At 36.5% G+C, this 21,601-nt stretch overlaps 1 protein-coding gene across 5 annotated transcripts in view; it reads left to right on the forward strand.

Moving 5' to 3' along the window:
• Positions 1 to 21,601, forward strand: part of ARL15 (ARF like GTPase 15) — a 381,079-nt gene that overhangs the window by 318,861 nt on the left and 40,617 nt on the right. Inside the window, exon 6 of one of the 5 annotated variants that reach the window (XM_074328945.1) lies at positions 16,528 to 16,677. The exons of the other annotated variants lie outside the window; for them this stretch is intronic. Coding sequence (XP_074185046.1) covers positions 16,528 to 16,662 — 135 coding nt within the window. The 3' untranslated portion in view covers positions 16,663 to 16,677. Of the gene's footprint in view, positions 1 to 16,527; positions 16,678 to 21,601 lie in introns of those variants that run through there. 5 annotated transcript variants of the gene reach the window in all.

Genomic DNA, 21,601 nt, shown 5'->3' on the forward strand with positions numbered 1-21,601 from the left:
GCTTGGAGGATTGAGAGTAGTGGAATATTCTCTGAGGTGCAAATTTGGAAGCCTGGGGTCAAGCCCCAGCTCTGTCAGTGGCCCTTTGACCTTGGACAAGTCACTTAACCTTCACCCTCATGAAGAGGTGGAGTGGCCACTTATCTTGGCAATAAAATAACTCAGTCATACTGATATTTATGATAAAGTTAAGCCTTACAACTTGGTCACCTACGGTACAAAGTGTCTTGCTTTCCCTTCACTCAGCAATATAAAATTGCTACAAGAGAGGTCAACCTTGAACTGAATGCTCCTGTCAGAACAGAATAGAAGAGAGGACAAACTGTCTTTTTCACTAGGTAGTATAAATTCACTCCTTAGATTAAGTTAGAGCTTGAGAAATCTTTGTGCTCCAGTCTCGCTGGTTTGGACTGCAAAATGCTTTCACTGAAGTTCATTGACTTTTGTGTTGACCCTGAGCTGTCATCATGGGCCATAATAAGATAATCACTGTTAAGGATATGATGTTTCATTATGTTTTTCAGAGAGCTCAAAAAAAAAAAAAAATGTCCGGATATTAAGTTCCCTTTAGAATTTGCACTAGGAAAGTGTTTATCTCTTCTGCCAGCTAGGTTTACTTCAGCTTGTGAGATAACAAGAAGATGGTGTTTACATTATACATACTCATTTTACGATGTCTGAACCAATTTTTACATCTTTAAATTGGAGAAAATAATACCCATTTTAATCTCTTTGACTCTCAAACTTATGTCTTCATTTTAGGCGCTCTTAACTTAAACTCTAAAATCATCTCTCATTTGTCCTCTCAACATCTCCATTCATTCATTCATTCATTCATTCATTCATTCAACAAGTATTTGCCAAACTTGTACTGCATATCAGGCACCACTCTAGAGATGGGAGATGCAGTGGACAAGCCAAGTCCCTGACCTCTTGGAACTTTCAGTGTGGTAAAGGAGAAAGGTAGTTAACAAGATAACGTAAAATGTGTCATGTTTCTTTTTGTGTATATTTTTTTAGATATTTTCTTAGTGGTTACTATGGGGACCATAAGTAACGTCCTAAATTTATAACAATCTAAACCGATACCAACTTAGCCTTAATAACATACAAACTCTGCTCCTATGCAGCTCTGTATTCCCCCCATTTATGTTGTTCTCACAAATTGCATTTATACATTGTATACCCATTAACCTAGATTTTAAATTAATTATTTTATGCATTTGTCTTTTAAATCATATGGGAGATAAAAAGAGGCTTTACCAACCAAAAATACAATTATATTGGCTTTTATAGTTATTTACCTGTGTAGTTACCTTTATCAGAATTCTTTATTTCTCTGTGATAGCTTTGAGTTACTGTCTAGTATCCTTTCATTTTAACCTGAAGGACTTCCTTTAGCATTTCTTGTAGGGTAAATCTATTGACAGTGAACCTCTCCTCAGTGTTTGTTTATGGCTTACTTCTTCATTTTGAAGGATAGGTTTGCCAGATATAAAATTCTTGGTTGACAGTTTTCTTTCAGCACTTTAAAAATGTCATCCCACTCCTTTCTGGTTTTCATGGTTTCTTATAAGAAATTTTCTATGAATCATATTGAAGATCTCTTATATGTGACAAGTTACTTCCCTCTTGCTGCTTTTAAGTTTTCTCCTTGTCATTGGCTTCCAGTAATTTGATTATTATGTGTCTTGATGTGGATATCTTTGCATTAACCCTTCGTGGAGTTTGTTGAGGTTATTAACTGTAGATTCATGGCTTTTATCATATTCTGGAAGTTTTCAACCTTTATTTCTTCAAATATTCTTACTTCTCCTTTTTCTCTCTCTTTTTTTGAATTCCCATTGTGCATGTTGATACACTAGTATAGTACCTCCCAGGTCTCTTGTGCTGTCTTCATTTTTCATAATCTTTTTTGTTTCTGTTCCTCAGACAGGATAATTTCAATTAACCTATCTTCAAATTCACAGCTTTTTTTTTTCTGTCTGCTCCAATCTGCTATTTAAACCCGCTAGTGCAGGGGTGTCCAAAACTGCAGCCCGCAGGCCAACTGCGGTCCATGATCCATTGTTAATTGGCCCACAGCAAATTCCAAAAATATATTTAGTTTACTTAAATAAACCAGGTGAGGCAATACATACTTCACCTCGAGTGAGTGGCCCGGCCGTTTGTGTATTTTACTGCATATGGCCCTTGGTGAAAAACGTTGAAAAAAGTTTGGACACTCCTGCTCTAGTGTGTATTTTGTTTGAGTTATTTTACTTTTCAGCTCCCAAATTTCTCTTTGATTTATTTTTATAATTTTTAAATCTTTATTAATGTTCCCTACTTATCCATTGTTTCCTATAGCTCTATGAGCATTTTTAAGACAGTTTAAAGTCTTTGTCTAGTAAGTCCAGTGTTTGTGTACCTTGAGGTAAGTTTGTTAATTTCTTCTGTGAATGGGCCATACTTTCTTATTTCTTCACATGCTTTGTAATCTTTTTAGTTGAAAACTGAACATTTTGAATATTATAATCTGGTAACTCTGGAAACCACAGTCTTCCCCCTTCTCAGGGTTTGTTATTGTTGTTTGCTATAGGCTGTAGCTGTTTGTTAGGTGATTTTTCTAAACTATTTTTATAAGGTCTGTGTTCTCAGTTATGTGTGGTCTCTGAATTCTCTGTTATTTTAGTTTGTTTTGACAGGTTTTCTTCGATGTTAGGAGCCACATGAGAGAAAGAGACGTGAGAGTGAGAGGAAAAAAGGCTTCTCAGGTCTTCCCTGAGCATGTTCATGCCTTTCTAAATTCCCCAGTATATACAAGAGCTTTTGAATTTCCTGATTTCACAAATAAACGCTCTCTAGCTTTTCCTCCCAGACTTTGGCACTCTATGATATGCCTCAACTTAAATCTTTCATTCTAGGTAGCTACAGATTTTTTGTTTGCCTTATTGGGCATTCCACCCTGAGTAAGTTCTGAATTCAGTGAAACCAAGACTATCACCTTGCATCAATTCTTCAGGTAGTCCCCAGGTTAAAACAGACAAACACAATTCTTTACTAATGAGGTCTGCTCTGCTGCCTCCAAAACCAGAGACTAGGATTCCATACTGGGAACAACGACTGTCATCTTCAAGAGCCAGGGAAGAGCATTGACCCAAGATAGATAAAAACACCACAGTGCTTTCCTACTATTTCCAAATTGCCTTTCTTCTCATTCAGGATTCACTTGGTTGCTGTAAGCCTTCATTTTCCAGAGTTCTGACAAAGTTGATGCTGTGTTTTTTGCTTGGCTTTTCAATATTTCCTTGGGGGACAGGGCCCTTGGAGCTGCCCTCTTTACTATTTTTGCTGATGTCATTTTCCTGCTCTATTTTAAAGTGTAAGTCTTAGATGTGTTAACTATTTCCCAGTTTTAGAATTTTTAATTGTAGTTGTAATTTCAACACCATGATGTTGCTGTAGGCTCACAAAGGATGTCTTGTAAAGTATTTTCAGTCATAAAAATATTTAGAAAGGAAATGGTAAGTCATATTATATTAGCTTGGCACTAAAATTGTTAGATAGAAAATCACATCCTTTTCAAAAGTAACCTAATTGTTGAATGAAGGAAATTATTGGGGTATCAGGACTGAATGGAGGCATGTACAATCTTCTCAAGCTTTCCTGCTATCTCCCTTTGTATTATAATCCTTATTTAAAGGCAGGTTCTTTGAGGTCTTCGTCCAGGGAGATCTGCGGGGCCTGCCCCAGTGTGTCACATGAGATCTGCTTAATAAATATTTTTTAAATGAATTTCAGGTTAACTAGGACATTGCTACTGGGTGGAACTAAGGCAGAAGATGGCATCTCCATGCCAGAAGGAGTATAGAGACTTTCACCCAGAGAACTATTGTTTAGGTAGTTTCCAGAAATAGTGTTGGAGTATGGCACCTGTGTTACCCAAGAGCAGGTGCAATGTGGAAACACTGGAGTGGAAGTCAGAAATTAGAACGATGGTCTTTCCATAAAATAGTTTCCATTTTACAAACGATGCTTTTAAAACGAAATGTGTTTTTTTTTTCCTATGAGAGGAGCAGTGTGATCCTAGCAAACAGTATGCTGGAGGCAAATTCTGGATAATAATGCCTAATTTTCCTGACTGAGTACTAAGTAAGGCCACATATATGAAACACTTGACCTGAAGTCCCAGAATAGTGTAGATTCTCAATAATGTAACCTCTTTACATGGGTCCTTAAGATGAGTTTTTACTTGCTTTCCAGGTTACTAGCATTTGGTGTGGGGCAAACATGGAATGATTGGGAAGAGGCTAGGACATGATACGTAAGGAGTTGACAGTGAATCAGTGAGGAATTAGGCTATGGACCATGGAAATATTAGAAAATAATGACCTTATTCTTTCCCCATCATTTTAGTAATTAACTTATTCACCTCCAAATAATGAGAAATCCATGTACAAATTCTGTGCCTTTGGTATAGGGCTTGGATCCCAAGAGAAAGGAATGTATTGCAAGATAATGGATGGAGAGAATGTGTGTAGCAATCTTACTGAAGTAACTGGGCCTTCCTTGCCTGTTTTCATACCACCATACTTTGAATGAGTTATCCAAACTCTGAAGGACCTGCGCACCAATTTGCCTAACATCAGGATAATTCCACCACTTGGAGGAATGAGACAGAGCTCCCCTGTCTTTCAGGACTAAAAAAAAATTTTAAATAAATTGAAAAATGGAGGATGAGAAATACCTTGTGTAGAATAGAGACCTCTCTGAACCAGTGCATATTCAACTAAAGCTCTGAAATTAAATTATCTTAGGTTTTGAAAGTGGAATTCCGTTCTCATACCATATATTTAATGTGCATGTGCATAAAGTTAAAACGAAATCCACTACCACCTCATAACTTAGTTTTAACCCTAAAGAAAACCTTGAGTTTTCAATGGTTCATAGATAATACATTAAAGCATAAGACTCTCAGAAAGTAGTAAGTGTTGCTTGTGGCATTTGAATCCACAAATAAACATGTTATCATGGACCAGCAAATTTTTGACATATCTGTATTGTGATTGTATAGACTGATTATCTCATTAAATGAAAAAAATGTAATAACTAGCTTTGCTCTCACCTTCCTTAGCTAATGCCTCCTCTTCCTTCAGGTGTCGGTGTGAAAAAAAAGTAATTCCCTCTGCCCATGTCCGTTCCCATCCCCACCTCCCTTACCCCACCCTGTCTCATGCTGAAAAGGTCCTCCTGTTTCACACGCTCATAGCTCCTTGACCATCACTAGCACGATCACAGCTACAATTAGTTAAAATTTTGTGTAATCAATGATCTAATAAATGTTTCCCTCAAAGCACTCCTTACTTCAAGAAGCAGTGATATCATTAAAAAGGGCACTGAAGTGTACAAACAATCCAGAATCTATTTTAATATATAAAAACTCATTTTTATTTAGAGGGAACGTATAATACATATTAAGAGTCTATTACCTCTCTACCCAATAATAATCCCTTATCTTTGTATAGTGCTTTGTAGTTTGCAAGACACTGTATTATCTTCCTTAATTTCCTCCAAGGTAGGTAATGTTTCATTTATTTTAATATAAGAAACATAATAAATATAAGAAGCTCAGAGAGATTGAGTGACTTTACACAGAGTCGTAGAGCCCAGTAATTGGCAAAATGAGGGCTCTGATCAAGCCCCAATTTTCTTTCTCTATTCCAGCTGCATCTCGTAGGAAAGGTCTAGTTCAGCATCCATATAAATATTTATAAATATTATGTCATTGTTCTGAACTAGTATATCTTACTCTTTTGGCTATTTTTTGACAGTGGTGCTGTGTAGCAAAGAGGACATTTGCAGTTCAATCTACAGCACTTTTATATTCCCTCTGCTTTGAAATTTTCATCCTTTCATGCTTAGCAACAACACACTTCTATAACACTAAATAAAGAAAACATTTTCCTATAGTCATCTAAATGCTCTTCTCACAGGATTAGCACACCTGGAGTTACTTTTTGTAGATTTTCCTTTCTTCTTACACCATGAAATCACAGTATTGCTTCTAATTTGAATGTTTGATCATCTGACACCTAATAATAAAAATTCATTGGCCCGATAATGGAGTTTCGTCTTCCTTAATGTTTAAAAATGTTTAGAAATTATTTCATTTCTTAAACAAAAATCATAGTAGAATTAATAAGCATTTTCCTTGGGAGATAACAATTGAAATTTGAAAGTAAATCACTACAAACTCTAGGCCAATAAAAAAAGTTTCATGGAGATGATTTTTTTCACATTCATTTTTTTAAATGCAATACTAAAACCAAAGAGTGTCACTTAAAACAAGCTCAAAGCACTATTTGTACCGAAGCTAAATTACTTTTGTGGCCTTTGACATATCAAGGGACTTTGCTGTTAAAAAGCAAGCATAAGAAGAAATCTTTCAACTTTCTAAAAATTTAAACATAAACAGTTTTTGTCTGTGCAAGAACCCTGATTCTTTCACACACCGTTTCCAGAATCACAGCACAGACTGTCTGAAAAACATTTGTACTCATTGTTTTGTTTGTGTAATTTGAGTTATAATTCCCAAAAGCATGAAATGTGTGTTTTTTCTTTTATCCAAAGCCTAAGAGAATAGTAAAATTTTTACATATCGGGGTAGTTGGTAAGGGAGAAACAATTGTTACAATTTTAAAGCATAACTTTCAAAGGAAACAGATCCATAGGAAAACTGTAATTTTATCCAGGTTGTGTATATATTTATTTACCATTACTGATATTTTTAGTGGACACTGCATCAAAAGTATGTAGGGAAGGAGAGAGGTTTTCCCAAAAGTTGTACTAGGGTATTCTTGAGTTCTTCAGGTCAGAACTTTTAAAATATGGTCTATGGACTAGTGCTAACCCACAAAATGTTTATAGCAGTATGCAGCAAGAAAAATACAGAAATTAAGAGTGAGCATTTGAGAAACTGGTAACAATTTGACATTGCTACAACATCCAAGTGCATGATTTTGTATTCTACAAAAGCATTACTCGATCCATGATGGATTAGAAAATAAGTACAAAACAAACTAGATTCTTCATAACATGTGGTATTAGAAGCTCTGTGGTAGTTTAGGGTCCACAAATTTTTTCTGTTAAGAGCTGGATAGTAAATATTTGGGGCTTTGCAGGCCATACTCAAAGTCCAACTACTCAACTGTGCTGCACACAAACAAGTACCACAGACAATATTAAACATGGTGTGGCTATGTGCCAATTAAGCTTAATTTATGGATGTAGAAATTTGAATTTTATCTAATTTTCACATCATAAAAAACTATTTTGATTTTTTTCTCAACCATTTAAAAGTGTAAAAACCATCCTAAGCACTGCATACTTTTATAGATTTGAGTACTACATAATTTTATTACTTGGTTGGTCTTTCACATAATCATCAAATTATAAGTCATGTTACATGGTTATTGTAGTTTTATTTATCAGTACTTTTTCACATTAATGTAGCACCCTTTTCTTCACCTCACTTAAAATTTGCCATCAAGTCTCTGCACATGAACTAAGCAAGCCAATCTGTGAGCAGGTCAACATTGAGCAAAGGCACTGATCTTTATTGTTCATTTGTTACTCTTTAGTGCATTGTGTTTTGTTTTGTTTTGTTTTGTTTTGTTTTGTTTTGTTTTGTTTTACTCCACACATGCAGCAGTCTTGGAAAGAGAGTTACCTGTAGTATTTCAAACGTGGGGAAATCTTTCATCAAGTTGATGAAGTTCAGTGCTCTGAGCTAATATGATAGAATCTCCTGTCAGAATATATGCTCCTTTTGTATTTGAAAATATAAGAGGTTAACTTTTGTATGCATGCCATGGCATTTTTGGACTAAGTCAAGCTCTCCAAAAAAGTGATGACTATGAAACAAACCAGTGTTCTAGGAGACATATCCTTGGAATATGAGCAAGCCCATTAAGGCTGTATTTTGAGTAAAGTGTGTTTGATCATTTGCATGCTGTCTTCCATGTCAGCATTTTAAGCAAGAAACTACACCTCCTGATATTTGAGTCCAAACGGCAAAAGTTGGTCATCCAATTGTATTATAAATCCATAAGAAGGTCCATTTTCAAACACCAACAACTTTTTTTTTAATACTTAGACTTTTATCTTTTATATCCCTCACACTCTGTGAACCCCCCTCCCCCATCCACCATCCCTCTGAAATCGCACAGAGCCATTACATTTCCACTGTCTCTATTCCTAATGTTGTACTCTGCTTGCAAGTACATACACACACATACACACACACACACACACACACACACACACAGATATATATATATATATATATATATACACACACATACATACAAACTTGTAGTTGGCATTCATTATTGTTCAGCTTCAGCTTCAGGTGTACAGTGCAGTGATCAGGCATCTACATCATCCCTGAGGTGGTCTCTCTAATGAGACAAGTGTCCATCGGATACCCTACAAAATCTTTACAACATTATTGATTACATTCCCCAAATTAATTTTCAAAACCCCGTGGCCATCTTGTGGTTACTGACTATTTTCTAATCCCCTCACCTTCCCCCTTACCCCCCCCCTCCCATCTAGCAACCCTCAGTTTTTCCTCTATGTCTCCAAAACTGTTTCTGATTAGTTTATTCACTTATTCTTTTCTTTAGATTCCACATATAAGTGAGATCATATGGTATTTGTCTTTCTCTGTCTGACTTATTTCACTTAACATCATGTTCTCTAGGTCCATCCATGTTCCAGCAACTTTTTAAATAGGCAACTTCCTGTTTTTCACTTGAAAAATCAAACTAAGTGCTTTCTTCATTAGCCATATTTAATTATATCATGTCTCATTCTTTATTATGTTAGTGTATTTGTGGATAAAATGCCGTGTTCTATAGAAATCTATAGATTGAGTAGAGTTCTGGTTCGAGAGCCAGGCTGTAAATAGTATGAAGTGGAGGGCACGGGCTTTAATTTAACGTCCTCTACCACGCTGTGTCCAGTGAAAATCAAATTATTATTAAATCGATGTTTTGTGTGTATTGGGGGTTAGTCATCCACTGTTTATCAAGCACTTTCTACATGGCAGGTATTATATAAACTTTACTTTATTTAGCAAGATTTATTTTAAAGATTGTAAAATGATTGTTTTTGTTTGAGTGTTATTTGCAATGAGAGATAACTAAAGAGCCTGTTCTCTTCCGAATGGCAGGGACGATAATGGCCGCACGTGGGGGCGGATGTGGGGTGCGCTGCCGCTGGTGGTCGAACAAGTCCTGGAGCTCCAGGCCACGCCTATTTTTATTCTGGTAACATGTTAAAGCCTTTAGCCCAGCACTTCTCAGTGAACTGAGTTCTGATCAACATGAGGGCATAATGAAGGGGCATAATTGTGGCTCGCTTGATCTAAATAATACCTACTCTGTGCTTCTAGGCAAGTATTTTAGCAAGTATGTGACCCTTAGTTAATGAAAAATATTTTTAAATATATAAAAACAAATATCTATCTTAATTGTTCCCTTAATAAAAATATGTCTACTGGGAAGTAAGAACTTCTCTATTTGAATAACTACAGCTGCTTTCGAAATCTATTAGTTAAAGTTTCCAATAACATAAACTAATAGTTTTGTATTATCAGATTGCTTCCAGATTTCATTTTTATTTTCAATGAAAAAGAGTGGTGTATAGGACCACATTTCTAATACTTCTTTCTAGGAGAGCCACTATTAGGTGAATATCAGATCTATAAGCTTACGAAATGGACATCAGGGCAAATTTTACAAAACCTATCAGTTTATTTGTACTGTTTACTTCTGTAAAGACCCATAAAATATTGTTTTTATATAAATGATAGGAGTTAGGTGGGGAAAGTTCGCTAATATCCGTTAAGGGACCTAATATTAAGTTTGGTATGTCAGTAATTCTTTCACTTGTGCTTAATCTGCTTCTTTTCTAATTTATTTATTAGTTCTGCTATAGTATTGTTTTGTTTCCTTAATTCTGCAGTCTCTCTTTTCATCTCATTTTTTTAACTTACCTCATTACTGATGTCTCATTTAACTCATATTTTCTTTAGTCCTATAGTGTAATGTACTCATGGAGATTTTTTGGGAGATGGAGGCTAGTTTTTCTTCCAAAGTGGATTCTTACTTCTTTCCTACCCCTCCCTCTTTCTTTTTCTCTTTCTTTTCATCTTTCTCTCTCTTTCTTTCTTTCTTTTACTTTTCTTTCTCTTTCTTTCTTTTTCTTTCCTTCTTTTTTCTCTTCTCTCTCTCTTCCAGTTGTCCTACTTAGGCTGTCATATTCTTTTCTCTTTGTTACACTTAAATTTAATTTGAACAATTCAATTAAGAACTCTTTGCTCTATAGTATTAGTGAATTGTCCTTGTTTTCCTTTTTACCCTCTCTGTTTAGACCTTTGTGCCTTGTCCTGGGACTCCATTTGATTAAGGAGGTAAGGATCTGATGCCACATGCTGGGGAAGGGGTAGAGTGAGTTGAGCTGTGGCTTGTGCCATTGGTTGTAGGATCTGGACTTTGCTCTTCCCCAGCAGCTGTGCGAAATGCCCTAAGTCAAGGTTTGCTCTACAGTTTCACAGATGGATCTCTTTGGATGAGAGAAGATGTGGGGCTTTGTCCTCTCTGGCTTTGGATTATTCCTGCAATTCAAGGGGGTGATAGCAAGGTCTTTTTTTTTTTTTTAATCAAGTAGGTCAGCCCCCGGTTCTTTCTTCCTTTGCCAAATCCTACCTACTTCCAGCAGGTGTTCCTATCTTTTTCCGATGAAAGGTGTGCTTTAACAATGGTATCATTAATTCACAGAGGAGGGACTTCACCTTGGGTTCTTCTCCCCCTCATTCTCATTCTCTCCACACCCTCAATACACACACACACACACACACACACACACACACTCACACACTCACACTCTCTCTTACAGTAAGTCGTTACTTAATGTCATCAATAGGTTCTTGCAGCTGCAGCAAAACAACATAAAATGGAACGAGTTTTACCGTAAACTAATTGGTGTAAACAAAAGTTAAGTTTCTATGACATCTCATCATCATTATATAACAAAACAACATCGGACGAAACAACTTTATTTAAATATGCGCTGTCTTCAGATCTTACTTTTTCTTCTCTTTGGCTAAACCCTTGTTTACTGCTTTAGATACAGTAAACTCTGATATAGACTCGTGTACCCATGTTAACAAACTCAGATGTAACACAATTGGCCATCCTCTTTCCTTCATTCCAGCTCTTGTCCTTATTTCATTAACTTCACACTAATGAGATCCCATGATTGAATTTGTTAGACTCCTACATGTAGTGTCATAATGGAGTTGGGCTGTAATTAATTAGCTTTGTTGATTATGACTCATATCCCTTTTTTACTCCTTCTTTCCTCCCAGACATGAGAAACCAAAATGGTGAGCCCTGATTTGCTTTTCTGTGTCTGAAGAGATCCTGTGATGGCAGGGAGGGGTTTTTATTCTGGATGGATTTTTCCATCTTTCCCCCATGTTGCCTGATTATCACTTCAGATCCATTTTTCCAAAATTGAGGGCTGTTAATGATAGTTTTCAGGATTTTGTCTACCTAACTTTCCCATCCCCAGCCCAATCTTTTCTTGCCTTGGAATCTTTGTATTCCTGGGTACCACTTTTTAAAATTATGGTATAGTGTTCTCCTTAACTTGGTTGGTTTCTGTGAGCGTTTATGACTTTTTTTCTAAATAGTGGTTTTAAATTTACTCCATTATACTTTAGGGAAAAGAATCTGTAATCTGACTTTATCCTACCAATTTAGCCTAGAAGTTCTGTGCTAGGCACTTCTCACTTATTATTATATTTAATCTTTACAATGCCTCTTCAATACGTAGCCGATGTTACCTCTAATTCACACATAAGGACTCCAAGGTTGGAAAGAGGGGCGTTTTCCAGTGTTACACAGCTCACAGATACATCAGGCTCAAATGCAGGCTTGTGTGTCTCCAAAGCCTATGTTCTTCCTCCTTCCACACCGCCTCCTCACATTGCTGTCTGATGCTGACTACGCCAGTAACCCTTCTCTGGGCTTCAGTTACTTCATACACAAAATGAGGAGCTGGCCTGCAAGATCCTCCCCAGCTCTAAACTTCTATGTTTATGGTTAGTGGAATGAGAAGACTACATTTTACTTTAACATAAATTTATTTGACTTTACATTTAATAGGAATGGCCATATATTTCAAGTTTAAATATATATTTACATATTTCTGCAGTCGGGAATTTTAGATTATATAAACCTTTTTGTTTTCTCAACTCATTTTTCAGGTGCTTTGGAATTTCGCTGCTGTTCTTTTTAACATATGGTGTTTGCAATAGTAAAGTTGGAAATTTTTATTTAAATGTTAATTTTTTTCCCTATATTGTTCTGTCTCTGTTTAACACTTCTCAGTGTGCTGAGAATGCCTGAGTCGCAGATAGTTTAAGGTAGTGAAGCAAAGCAAAATGAAATAATCTATTTGGGTTAAACTCTCAACCTTGACCTAAACAAACTGGGTTAAGGATTACATTACATTAAGGAGACTACAAATCCCTGATGCTAAGAGTTTATAATCTAAAAGATAAACTGAATGATGTCAATATACGTCTAACCCACATGTGCATACTCAGTAAACAGCAAATGTCTGTGTTCACAGCTGCAAAGTAATAGTGGTGCAGCAGCCAGCATTGCAGCAGGAATAGTAGTGGTACGTTAGAACAGGAAGTAGACAACAGTGTACAGGATGGAGTTGCTTAGGGATGAGGTCACAATTTAATGTGCATGAGTCGGGACTTTGAAGATGGGGAGGAAAGAAGAGAGAGCTGACCCACATCTCTTTGGCCACGCCCAAGCCCGTTCTTCAGGCCAGTGCTGTTTAGCCCTAAGTCCACAAGACTGCCACCTCTCTGAGCTGTTGCCCAGAAGTCAATATTCAACATTCATTTCTCACCCCTTCCTTTCTCAGTGTCAATTCCATCCCTAAGAAGGGATCTACAAAAGTCTAGAACTCACCTCAGCCTTCCACTGGATAGTGTAACTTAATTGGGCTACTTCTAATCATGCTCTTTTCATCTCCATTTTGTTTTTCGTTATTCTTTGAGCACCTTATGTTTGCCAGACACTTTGCTAGACTTTAGGTGTACAGTGATGAGCAAAAGAAACAGTACCTGAGCTGATGAATTTCTAGTGGGTGAATGATAAAATTTTAAAGTCTAGAAAGGAATACAAGTAATAAGCACAGGAACCAAGGAAAAGGATACAGTATTAGGATAGAAATAGCTGAGAGTGCAGCAGGGAGCTACTCACTAAATAACTAGGTCGTCTCTTTATTTCATTCCTATCCACATATATTCCAAGTCTCTTGCTCAAACTATCTGACCACTCCCTTCTGGACTTTTTCTAAAGCCTTATATCCAGGCCATCTGTCTGTGGAATTGATAATATTTTTAAACTCCCTTTAGTTAAAACCCAAGTATTTGTTCAAGCCTTGTTACGGCTCAGTGCCAAGCATGATGGTGTTTGCCACGTAGATCTAAAGCACTAAGATTCCTGTAAGGACTTCAGTTCATTTTCTATCCTTCACTTCCTTCTTCATGACTTTTATCTGCAATAGTCCACATACCACAGGACCGGGAGTCAGGGTAGCAGTCTTCCTTTTTCCCTACTGCCACTCCAGACCATTTCCCTTCAAATTAAGAATCCCAACTCTTTTGTGTCATCAACCCTCATACTATTCTACCTGCTACCCTCCTTGACACAGTTGCTACATCTTCTGTTCATTATGCCCATCATTCACTGATGCTTTGGGGCACCTGGTTTCGCTCTTCTTCCCATGGCTCAGTCTGTCATTCTGGGAAACTCCATTCTCCAAGTAGAAAATTCATCCAGAACCCTGGACTCTCAGCTCCTTGAGATCCTTCCTTCTAACAATTTTTCCTTCGCTCTATCAGCCACCTTCTCTGCAGCCATTCTTTACCAGACCTCGTCATTGCAAGTAGCTGTTCCATCTGTTAAACCTCATTTTCAAGCGCTATAACTTTGACAGTTGCATCCCATCTTTTCAGCTCACGCCACACCTGCATTTGAGTAGCTGAACATGACAGGAAGAAAAATAGACAACAGTCCTGTCTGGCTTCTCATGGAACTGATCACCATAAGGCTCAAGTGGCCCTGAATTTCCCGACAGTCCTTCTCCATTTCCCTGGTCACCAGTTGGGGGAAGACTAGTTTCTATTTTCTCTTCCTGTCATAAACCTGCCATATCCCTACCGCCACCACCATCCTTCTCAATGGATGATCTTGCTTCCTGTTTCAATGAGAAAATAGAAACCATCAGAAAACAACCTTCATCTTCCCATGAACAAAACTGCACACATAGCCTTTGGTTGTCCCTTTTCCTTTCACCTATTAAAATTACACTCTCTTTCTAGCATCATTGGTTTTCAGTCATTTCTAGTGGGATTGTTCCAATCCGGACACAAACATGTGATTACAGTAGTCCCTTATCTGCAGGCAAAACGTTTCAAGATACGCAGTGAATGCTTGAAACCGCAGATAGTACCAAACCCTATATATACTGTGTTTTTCCTATGGGTACGTACCTATGATAAAGTTTAAGTTATAAATTAGGCACATGAGATTATCAACAGTAACTAATAAAATAGAACAATTATAACAAAATACTTAATAAAAGTTATTTAAATGTGGTCTCTCGCTCTAAAATTATCTTATTGTAGTGTACTCACCTCTTCACTTAAAACAAGCATTTTATCACTTCTCTTTGGTATATCCAAATTGCCAGCAACACTACTCTTGTGCTTTAGGGCCATATTATTACGTAAAATAAGGATTACTTACACGTAAGCACTGCGATACCGCCACAGTCAATCTTATAACCGAGATGGCAACTCAGTGACTCCTAGGCAGGGAGCATATACTGTTCCCTGGATACACTGGACAAAGGGATGATTGATGTGCCGGGCAGGACAGAGCGGGACAGTGTGGAACAGTGTGATTTCATCAAGCTACTCCAAATGGTGTGCAATTGAAAACTTATGAATTGTTTATTTCTGGAAGTTTTCATTTAATATTATCAGATTGCTGTTGACCACAGGTAACTGAAACTACAGAAAGTGAAACTGCAGCTAAGGGGGAATGACTGTATATGGCCTGTTAAAATTGTTTTTAAAATCCTTTCTTTTCCACCCCTCGACCCCTACACCGGCCAGCTCCTTTCTTGACTCTGCAAGCACACCTTTATAAGAAAACTCCTGGAGAGAATATTTATTGTCTCTTTGCCACGTCCAGTTCCTCACCTCTCATTCCCTCTTCAAGCCACACCAGCAGGTTGACTCCTCAGCCGTCCACAATAAAGCCATCCTTTCCTGAAACACGTTCTTCATCTCTAAATGTGGGAATGAGAGTTTCGTTTCTTGGACCTCTTCTCCATCTACACTCATGTCCTAGCTGATCTCATCATTCTTGTGGTTTTAATACACTGATGACTCCTATACACTGATGACTCCTATAGTATTTATATCTCTAGCCAAACTACTCCACTAAGCTCCAGACTATTCCCCTGTTTCACAGCTTCTCACTAGAATGTTCGATGGCTCTTACATTTAAGGCCAAAAAACTTCTGGACCTCCCCTCACCCCACCCCCACTCAAACTTAACTTTTCTTACAGTGTTTTTCGTCTCAGAAAAAGTAGCATTCTTTCCGTGTCCGGCCTCCCATGTACCCAATTCCCAGGCACCCGTTTTTCTCATCACCCACATGAACAAGACCAGTTGGCTTTATCTTCAAAGTATATCCCTGAAGGTATTTACAGTGTTGCTACCCTAGTCCAAGCCATCATTCGTACCTGGATTCTTGTAATGCCTCCTACCTGGTCTCTCTGCTTCTACTCTTACCCCCTGTGTTCTAAACATGGAAGCCTATGATCTTTATAGATGTAAATCAGATCATGTCCCCTTCTGAGAACTCTCCAGTAGTTTCTCATCACATGGAGAAGAGATAACTCCTTTGATCCAGGCCTTAAGTGACCCAGCCCTGCCTAGCTCTCTGAGTTCCTTTTCTTCTGCTTTTTGTACCATTGGATAAGTTCTAGTTACATTAACCTCCCCCAACATATTTTGTTTGATTGTTTTGATAAGATAAAACTACATTTTAATAAAGAAGAAAACCCACCTTAAAGGAACATTTTTTATATTTAAGAAAAATTTTTTTTCTGTTGCAGTTGACATACAATGTTATATTAGTTTCAGGTATACAACATAGTGATTAGACACTTATATAATTTACAAAGTGATTTCCCCAATAAGTCTAGCACCCATCGGACACTGTACATAGTTGTTACAATATTATTGACTATATTCCCTATGCTGTACTTTATATCCCTGTGACTGTTTTGTAACTGCCAATTTGTACTTGTTAATCCTAAAGGAGCTCTCCTAACCTAATCTTCTTCTGAATCTCTTGCTTACTCCTACTCAGGTTTCTGCTCAGATGTCACCTCCTCAGAAAGGGCTTCCTGCATACCCTATGTCTGTTGCCGCCACTCCTGCCTCCAAAAATCCTCTACTTTCTTATTGTACTTTAATTTTCTTCAGTGCATTTATCATCATCTGAAATTATATTTTATATATGTTTCTTTTAAAAATTCATTTCCTTTCATACATTGGGTCATTTCATTAGAATGTTATCTCCAGTCTAGCACGGACTAGAATACAGTGTGTATGGCTGGCTGCACTTTATTCCCCAATACTTGAAACAGTGCTGTCACACAGTAGGCTCTCAACAAATGTTTGTTTCTAGAATTAGAACTTCTGTCTTCTCCCACTTAAAATTTTTTTCGTAAAAAAAGGCTATGATATACTGCAATCACAAATGCCCCCAAATTCTAGTGTCGTAAAGCAGCCAAGGTTTCTTTCTCGTTCACACTGCCTTTCCATCACAAGTCAACAGGAGAGACTATTTGTTCTGTTGTAATCACAAACAGACTTAGGCCGAGAGAGAGTGACCACCTCCTTGAACATTGCCGTTTCCAGTGGCAGAGGAAAAGGCACTGGATGCGGCTAGGAGCCTTGCCCTAGCATTAAATCCCCCACTTAGCACTTCCCTCCACAGTTTCTTGGTCACCAGCCAACCACAGGGCATCCAGTAAGATGTTCCTACCAGGCGTTCAGAGTCAGAGAACCAGGAATTTCCGGGCCTAGCAGTGACGACTACCACAATAATTTTACAGAAATTCTGAAATCTAGAGGACGAAAAGCCCATTATTACCCTCTCATCTTGAAATATAACCTCAATAGTTATTTTTATGTATTTCCTTTTCTTATTTTTAAATGTTACACATATATTTTTCTCTTTAGATTATGAAATCTGTATTCATACATAAAATATAAAATACAGCAGACTATACAGTCTTAATAAATGTTGATATATTTTGCTATATTTATTTCATATCTCAGTTCTGTTTTAAATAGAAACTTTATAAATAACTATTTGATTCTATTCCCCTCTTTACCTCTTAAGAGGTAACTGCTGTTCTGAAGTTAGGATGTATTATTTTGTTGGTTATCTTTTTGCAACTTGATTTTAGTTTACACTTTTTAAATGCCGCATAAGTACTTCTTCAGGTGAAATTACCACAACTTCCACATTTGGATATGTTGCCCTTATTACTAAGTCTATCTCTGGCCTACCTAGAATATTCTATCTTCTTTAATCACTTATCGTGTCCCAGCCCCTCTGCACATTTTTATATATCTGCACAAAACTTTCTCTCTTCAAATCAGTTACTTTCTACTTCTAAGATTATCCTGGTTTGATATACAATAGAACTAATATTTATCTCTATAATGGCATAATGTTTCTTATTTTAATGTCTGGAAATCTTGACCATGTTTATCTATGAATCCACTCTGTCTCAGAGTTCAAGCTTTCTGTGAACCCTATCTGTGCATTTCTCTCTTCAATATCAGACACAATTACTAGGCAATTAGAGACAGTTACTGGAGATACAGGTGAGCACCCTGCAGATCAGTGGCCCTCCCCCAGCTGGAGGGCAGATGAGGAAAGAGCAGAAAGGGGGAAACCACTGACAACTCAGAGAGGAACCACCAAATGTGTAACTGATGCCTCACCAGGAATATGCAGCTGGCAACCTAATGGTTCAGAATGAAGTGGGCCTGAACTGGCAGATATTCTGTGAGTTCCTGTTGTAGAGAATTGACCCAGGTCAACTTTCATCCAGCCAGAGCTATTGGCGTTTATAATGTTTTGGTCTTCTTTGACCAAAGAAGAACAGAAGGGCATCACTTACCTTCATGTTCTTGGCTAAAACCCTTGATAAATGTTTTTGACTCATAAGATGACAATTTAAACCCAATAATCCTTAATTTGATTTTAATGACAAGCGCATTCTGTAGGGTTTTTCTGCATGAACTTACCCAACCTCCTTTAAAAGAAAACTACCTCAGATGTGGAAATTTATTTATCTGTTTCATTCTGTTCTTCTCTAAGAACAGCAAGTTTTCCATGTGTTTCTGTATACATAACCTTTTTTAAAGTATTGTACGCACATTTTATTGTGAATTTGTCCATGGCTTAATGAGGTGTAATGGTTGATCTTGTATTTTAAGTATTTTCTTTTTAAAAAACTCACACAGAAGTAATGGGAAAGGACAAGAAAAGAATAACTAATCCGTTGGTTTCACAAATAAATAATATTGTGAAATAAACCATGGAGATTTTGTAAAGTAAAAATCTGTCAAATCTACTTATTATTATGAAAATAAGTAATAAAATTCATCTCACAGGCATTTCAAAGGAACACCATTGACTAAACTTGGTAATCAGCAAGCTTTAATGGGCAATATAATAAACTATTTTCCTTATAAAAAAATCTGAGCTAGTACAATTTTCGATGAAACAGTTTGTTTTTACAGAACAATAAAACTACAAAGACATCTTGAGCATTAAGTCAACTGCATGATGTGATTATTAAACTATTTTCTGTTAAATGTACATTCAAATTATTGTCAGTTTAAAAGAATTGACATCACATTAGAAATGCTTTTTCTAATAAAAATAATTTAAAGAAATTTTTTTAAACCCATGACCCAAAAAAAATGCATTTTCTATTTTTCATATTAAACCCAAAAGTTCCAGAACTTATGGGCATAAGTAAAATGTGTGTGTTTCTTTTCTTTTGTAAAAATCCGTAATTGTTCTCTGTTAAATGTAGAGGCATGACATCTAAACTTCTTTGTCTGTAAAAGTTTAGAAATAACCTATGGGCATTTAATGTTATACTAGACCATGCATGATGTTATCTTCATTTCATACTGAGGAAAAAAGTCTTCAAATATATATAAGTAACTCCCACCAGAGCAGCTGGCTTTTTTTCTTTTAGCCATCTTTAGCACTTCGATTCCTGCTCTCGATCTCTTTCAAAGTGTGATTTTATTTAATTGCTCAAAGGTAAAGAGAAAAGTTTATGGCTTTTTCTCTTTCAACAAATTAAGAAAATGCAAATCTGCTATCTCTCTTATGAATTAAGCAGTACTGTAGCATTGGTTAGTTTGGTTTTAAAAATTAAGGCCTTTGTTTTATTTTCAAGCAAAAATCAAAATGTTTGCTCTTTTTCTGGATAAATCTCTAGGTAACACATCTAAATTATGCTTTTTTGTTAGAATCATATAGCGCTTAATTTTAGTCTTTTGTGATTATTAATCCATAGACTTCAAATGTAAAGAACATTGGGAATCATGAGTGATATAGTATCTAACTTTCTGTTTGCAAAAGTGAAATATTGTTACTGAATATTTTCCTCAGTCCAAAAGGCACGCTGGCTCCTTATCTATCATTTGTGTCACTAAAAATCCCTTCCTAACTGTGGTATTGCTAATACATATTCTAGGAGAATTGAGTGATACAGAAGATGGATTTCCTAAGAAACACTCATACAGATTTAAAGTATTTGAGTTCCATAATACTTAAAATGTTATTTGGCTATTTTGCTTAAAATCTTCGAGAGAACTAGAATCTTAAAGGGCTAAGATGCCTTTGGTATGATTTGTATCCAGGCAAGATTAATTTCCCAAGCTCATTTTGTCCTTATTTAAATGACTGTGAAAGACGAGATATTTGTGGAAAGTAAATATATTTAAGTTTCATTCTTAACAACTTTTAAGTAGAATGTTTTCTATAATACCAGAGAAATTGCAGAGATTAAGCATGCATTTTAAAATTCAAAAGACACCTATGTGCACTAATTCAAACAACTGTTGACACAAGGAAACACAGGAAGGAAAGCAACCTTACAAGAGAGCAAATTTGTGAGAACTTTAGTGGCACAAGTAAACTAATATCAGTAAGATAGAAACTGAAATATAAACTTTAACATGAAATATAAGATTATGGGAAGATACAGAAGATAGATAATACTTTCATAAGGAAATTTTTTCAAAAACAGTAGTTCCCTAAGTGAAGGGAAAGGTCAGGGTACTTGAAAAAAAATAACAATTACCTTTTTATTCACCATGACAATGAATGCATTTGGCGCTCCTCCTAAGCTCAGTCCTGTTGATAGTGTTTGAAATTCATTTAATTTGAGTAGTTGAGGGAAGTATCTTCTAGAAGAAATGAAACCAAGAAATCATTTGGGTGTGAGTCTGAATCTTCACAGTAATTTACCTACAGGAAATCTCGAATGCCTTAAAGAGTTTTAGTGTAGTTTTATGATACTGAGAAATCTGTGAGGGAAATGGGAAAGATTCACAAAACCATACAAATAATTTGAATTCATCCTGATTAACTCTAAGCACAGAAATGGTAAACTGAAGCTAATGTGATCAGACAACAAAGTGAGGAATACTACAAACACCAACAAGAAGAATTTGTAAAAATATTTAAACAACCTGGTTAAGAGATATTGGAACATCTAGGACAAAAGAATGACATATGCCAAATAACATAACAGTTATGGGTAAGAAAATTTACGTAGGCTACTGTGAAAATATGATTTGGTTTCTTATTTCTTTGTACAATAAAGTAAGAGTATTTACCCACGCATATGGTGGGGCGGTCCCCTGAGGTAATTATGGAGTACATGTTAGCTCGAGTTCAGTTGCTCACTAAGTGTTCTTATGTCACCGATATTATAAACCAATTTAAAATTGTGATTTTCAAATAAACAAAATGTTAAGGAGAAATATAGATAAACAACATTTTGTGACTAAAAAAGAAAAAATAGATAGTAAGAGACGTACACATTAGAGCAAAATAAAACATTTTTTGCATGTTTGTAGGCTCTCCTAAACTCTGAATACCATATTATTTGTGGGTGTTTTTTTAAAACATCCTCTGAACCAAGAGAAATGATTTTAGCATTTGAGTGTCCTGTGTGGGTCTGATAATGTACACTGACTGTTATTTCTACTCTCCTGAGAACAAATAGGAACACTGATCTGACCTTGATGTGAACGACCCTGGAATTGTTTACCCCCGAGTGGTGATACTGCAGTTGCACCAGTTGTGCCCTGTTTGGGCTGGGAAGTCGCTT

The sequence above is a fragment of the Rhinolophus sinicus genome, linkage group LG03 (assembly GCF_036562045.2).
Source record: "Rhinolophus sinicus isolate RSC01 linkage group LG03, ASM3656204v1, whole genome shotgun sequence".
In the NCBI taxonomy this organism is placed as follows: Eukaryota; Metazoa; Chordata; class Mammalia; order Chiroptera; family Rhinolophidae; genus Rhinolophus; species Rhinolophus sinicus.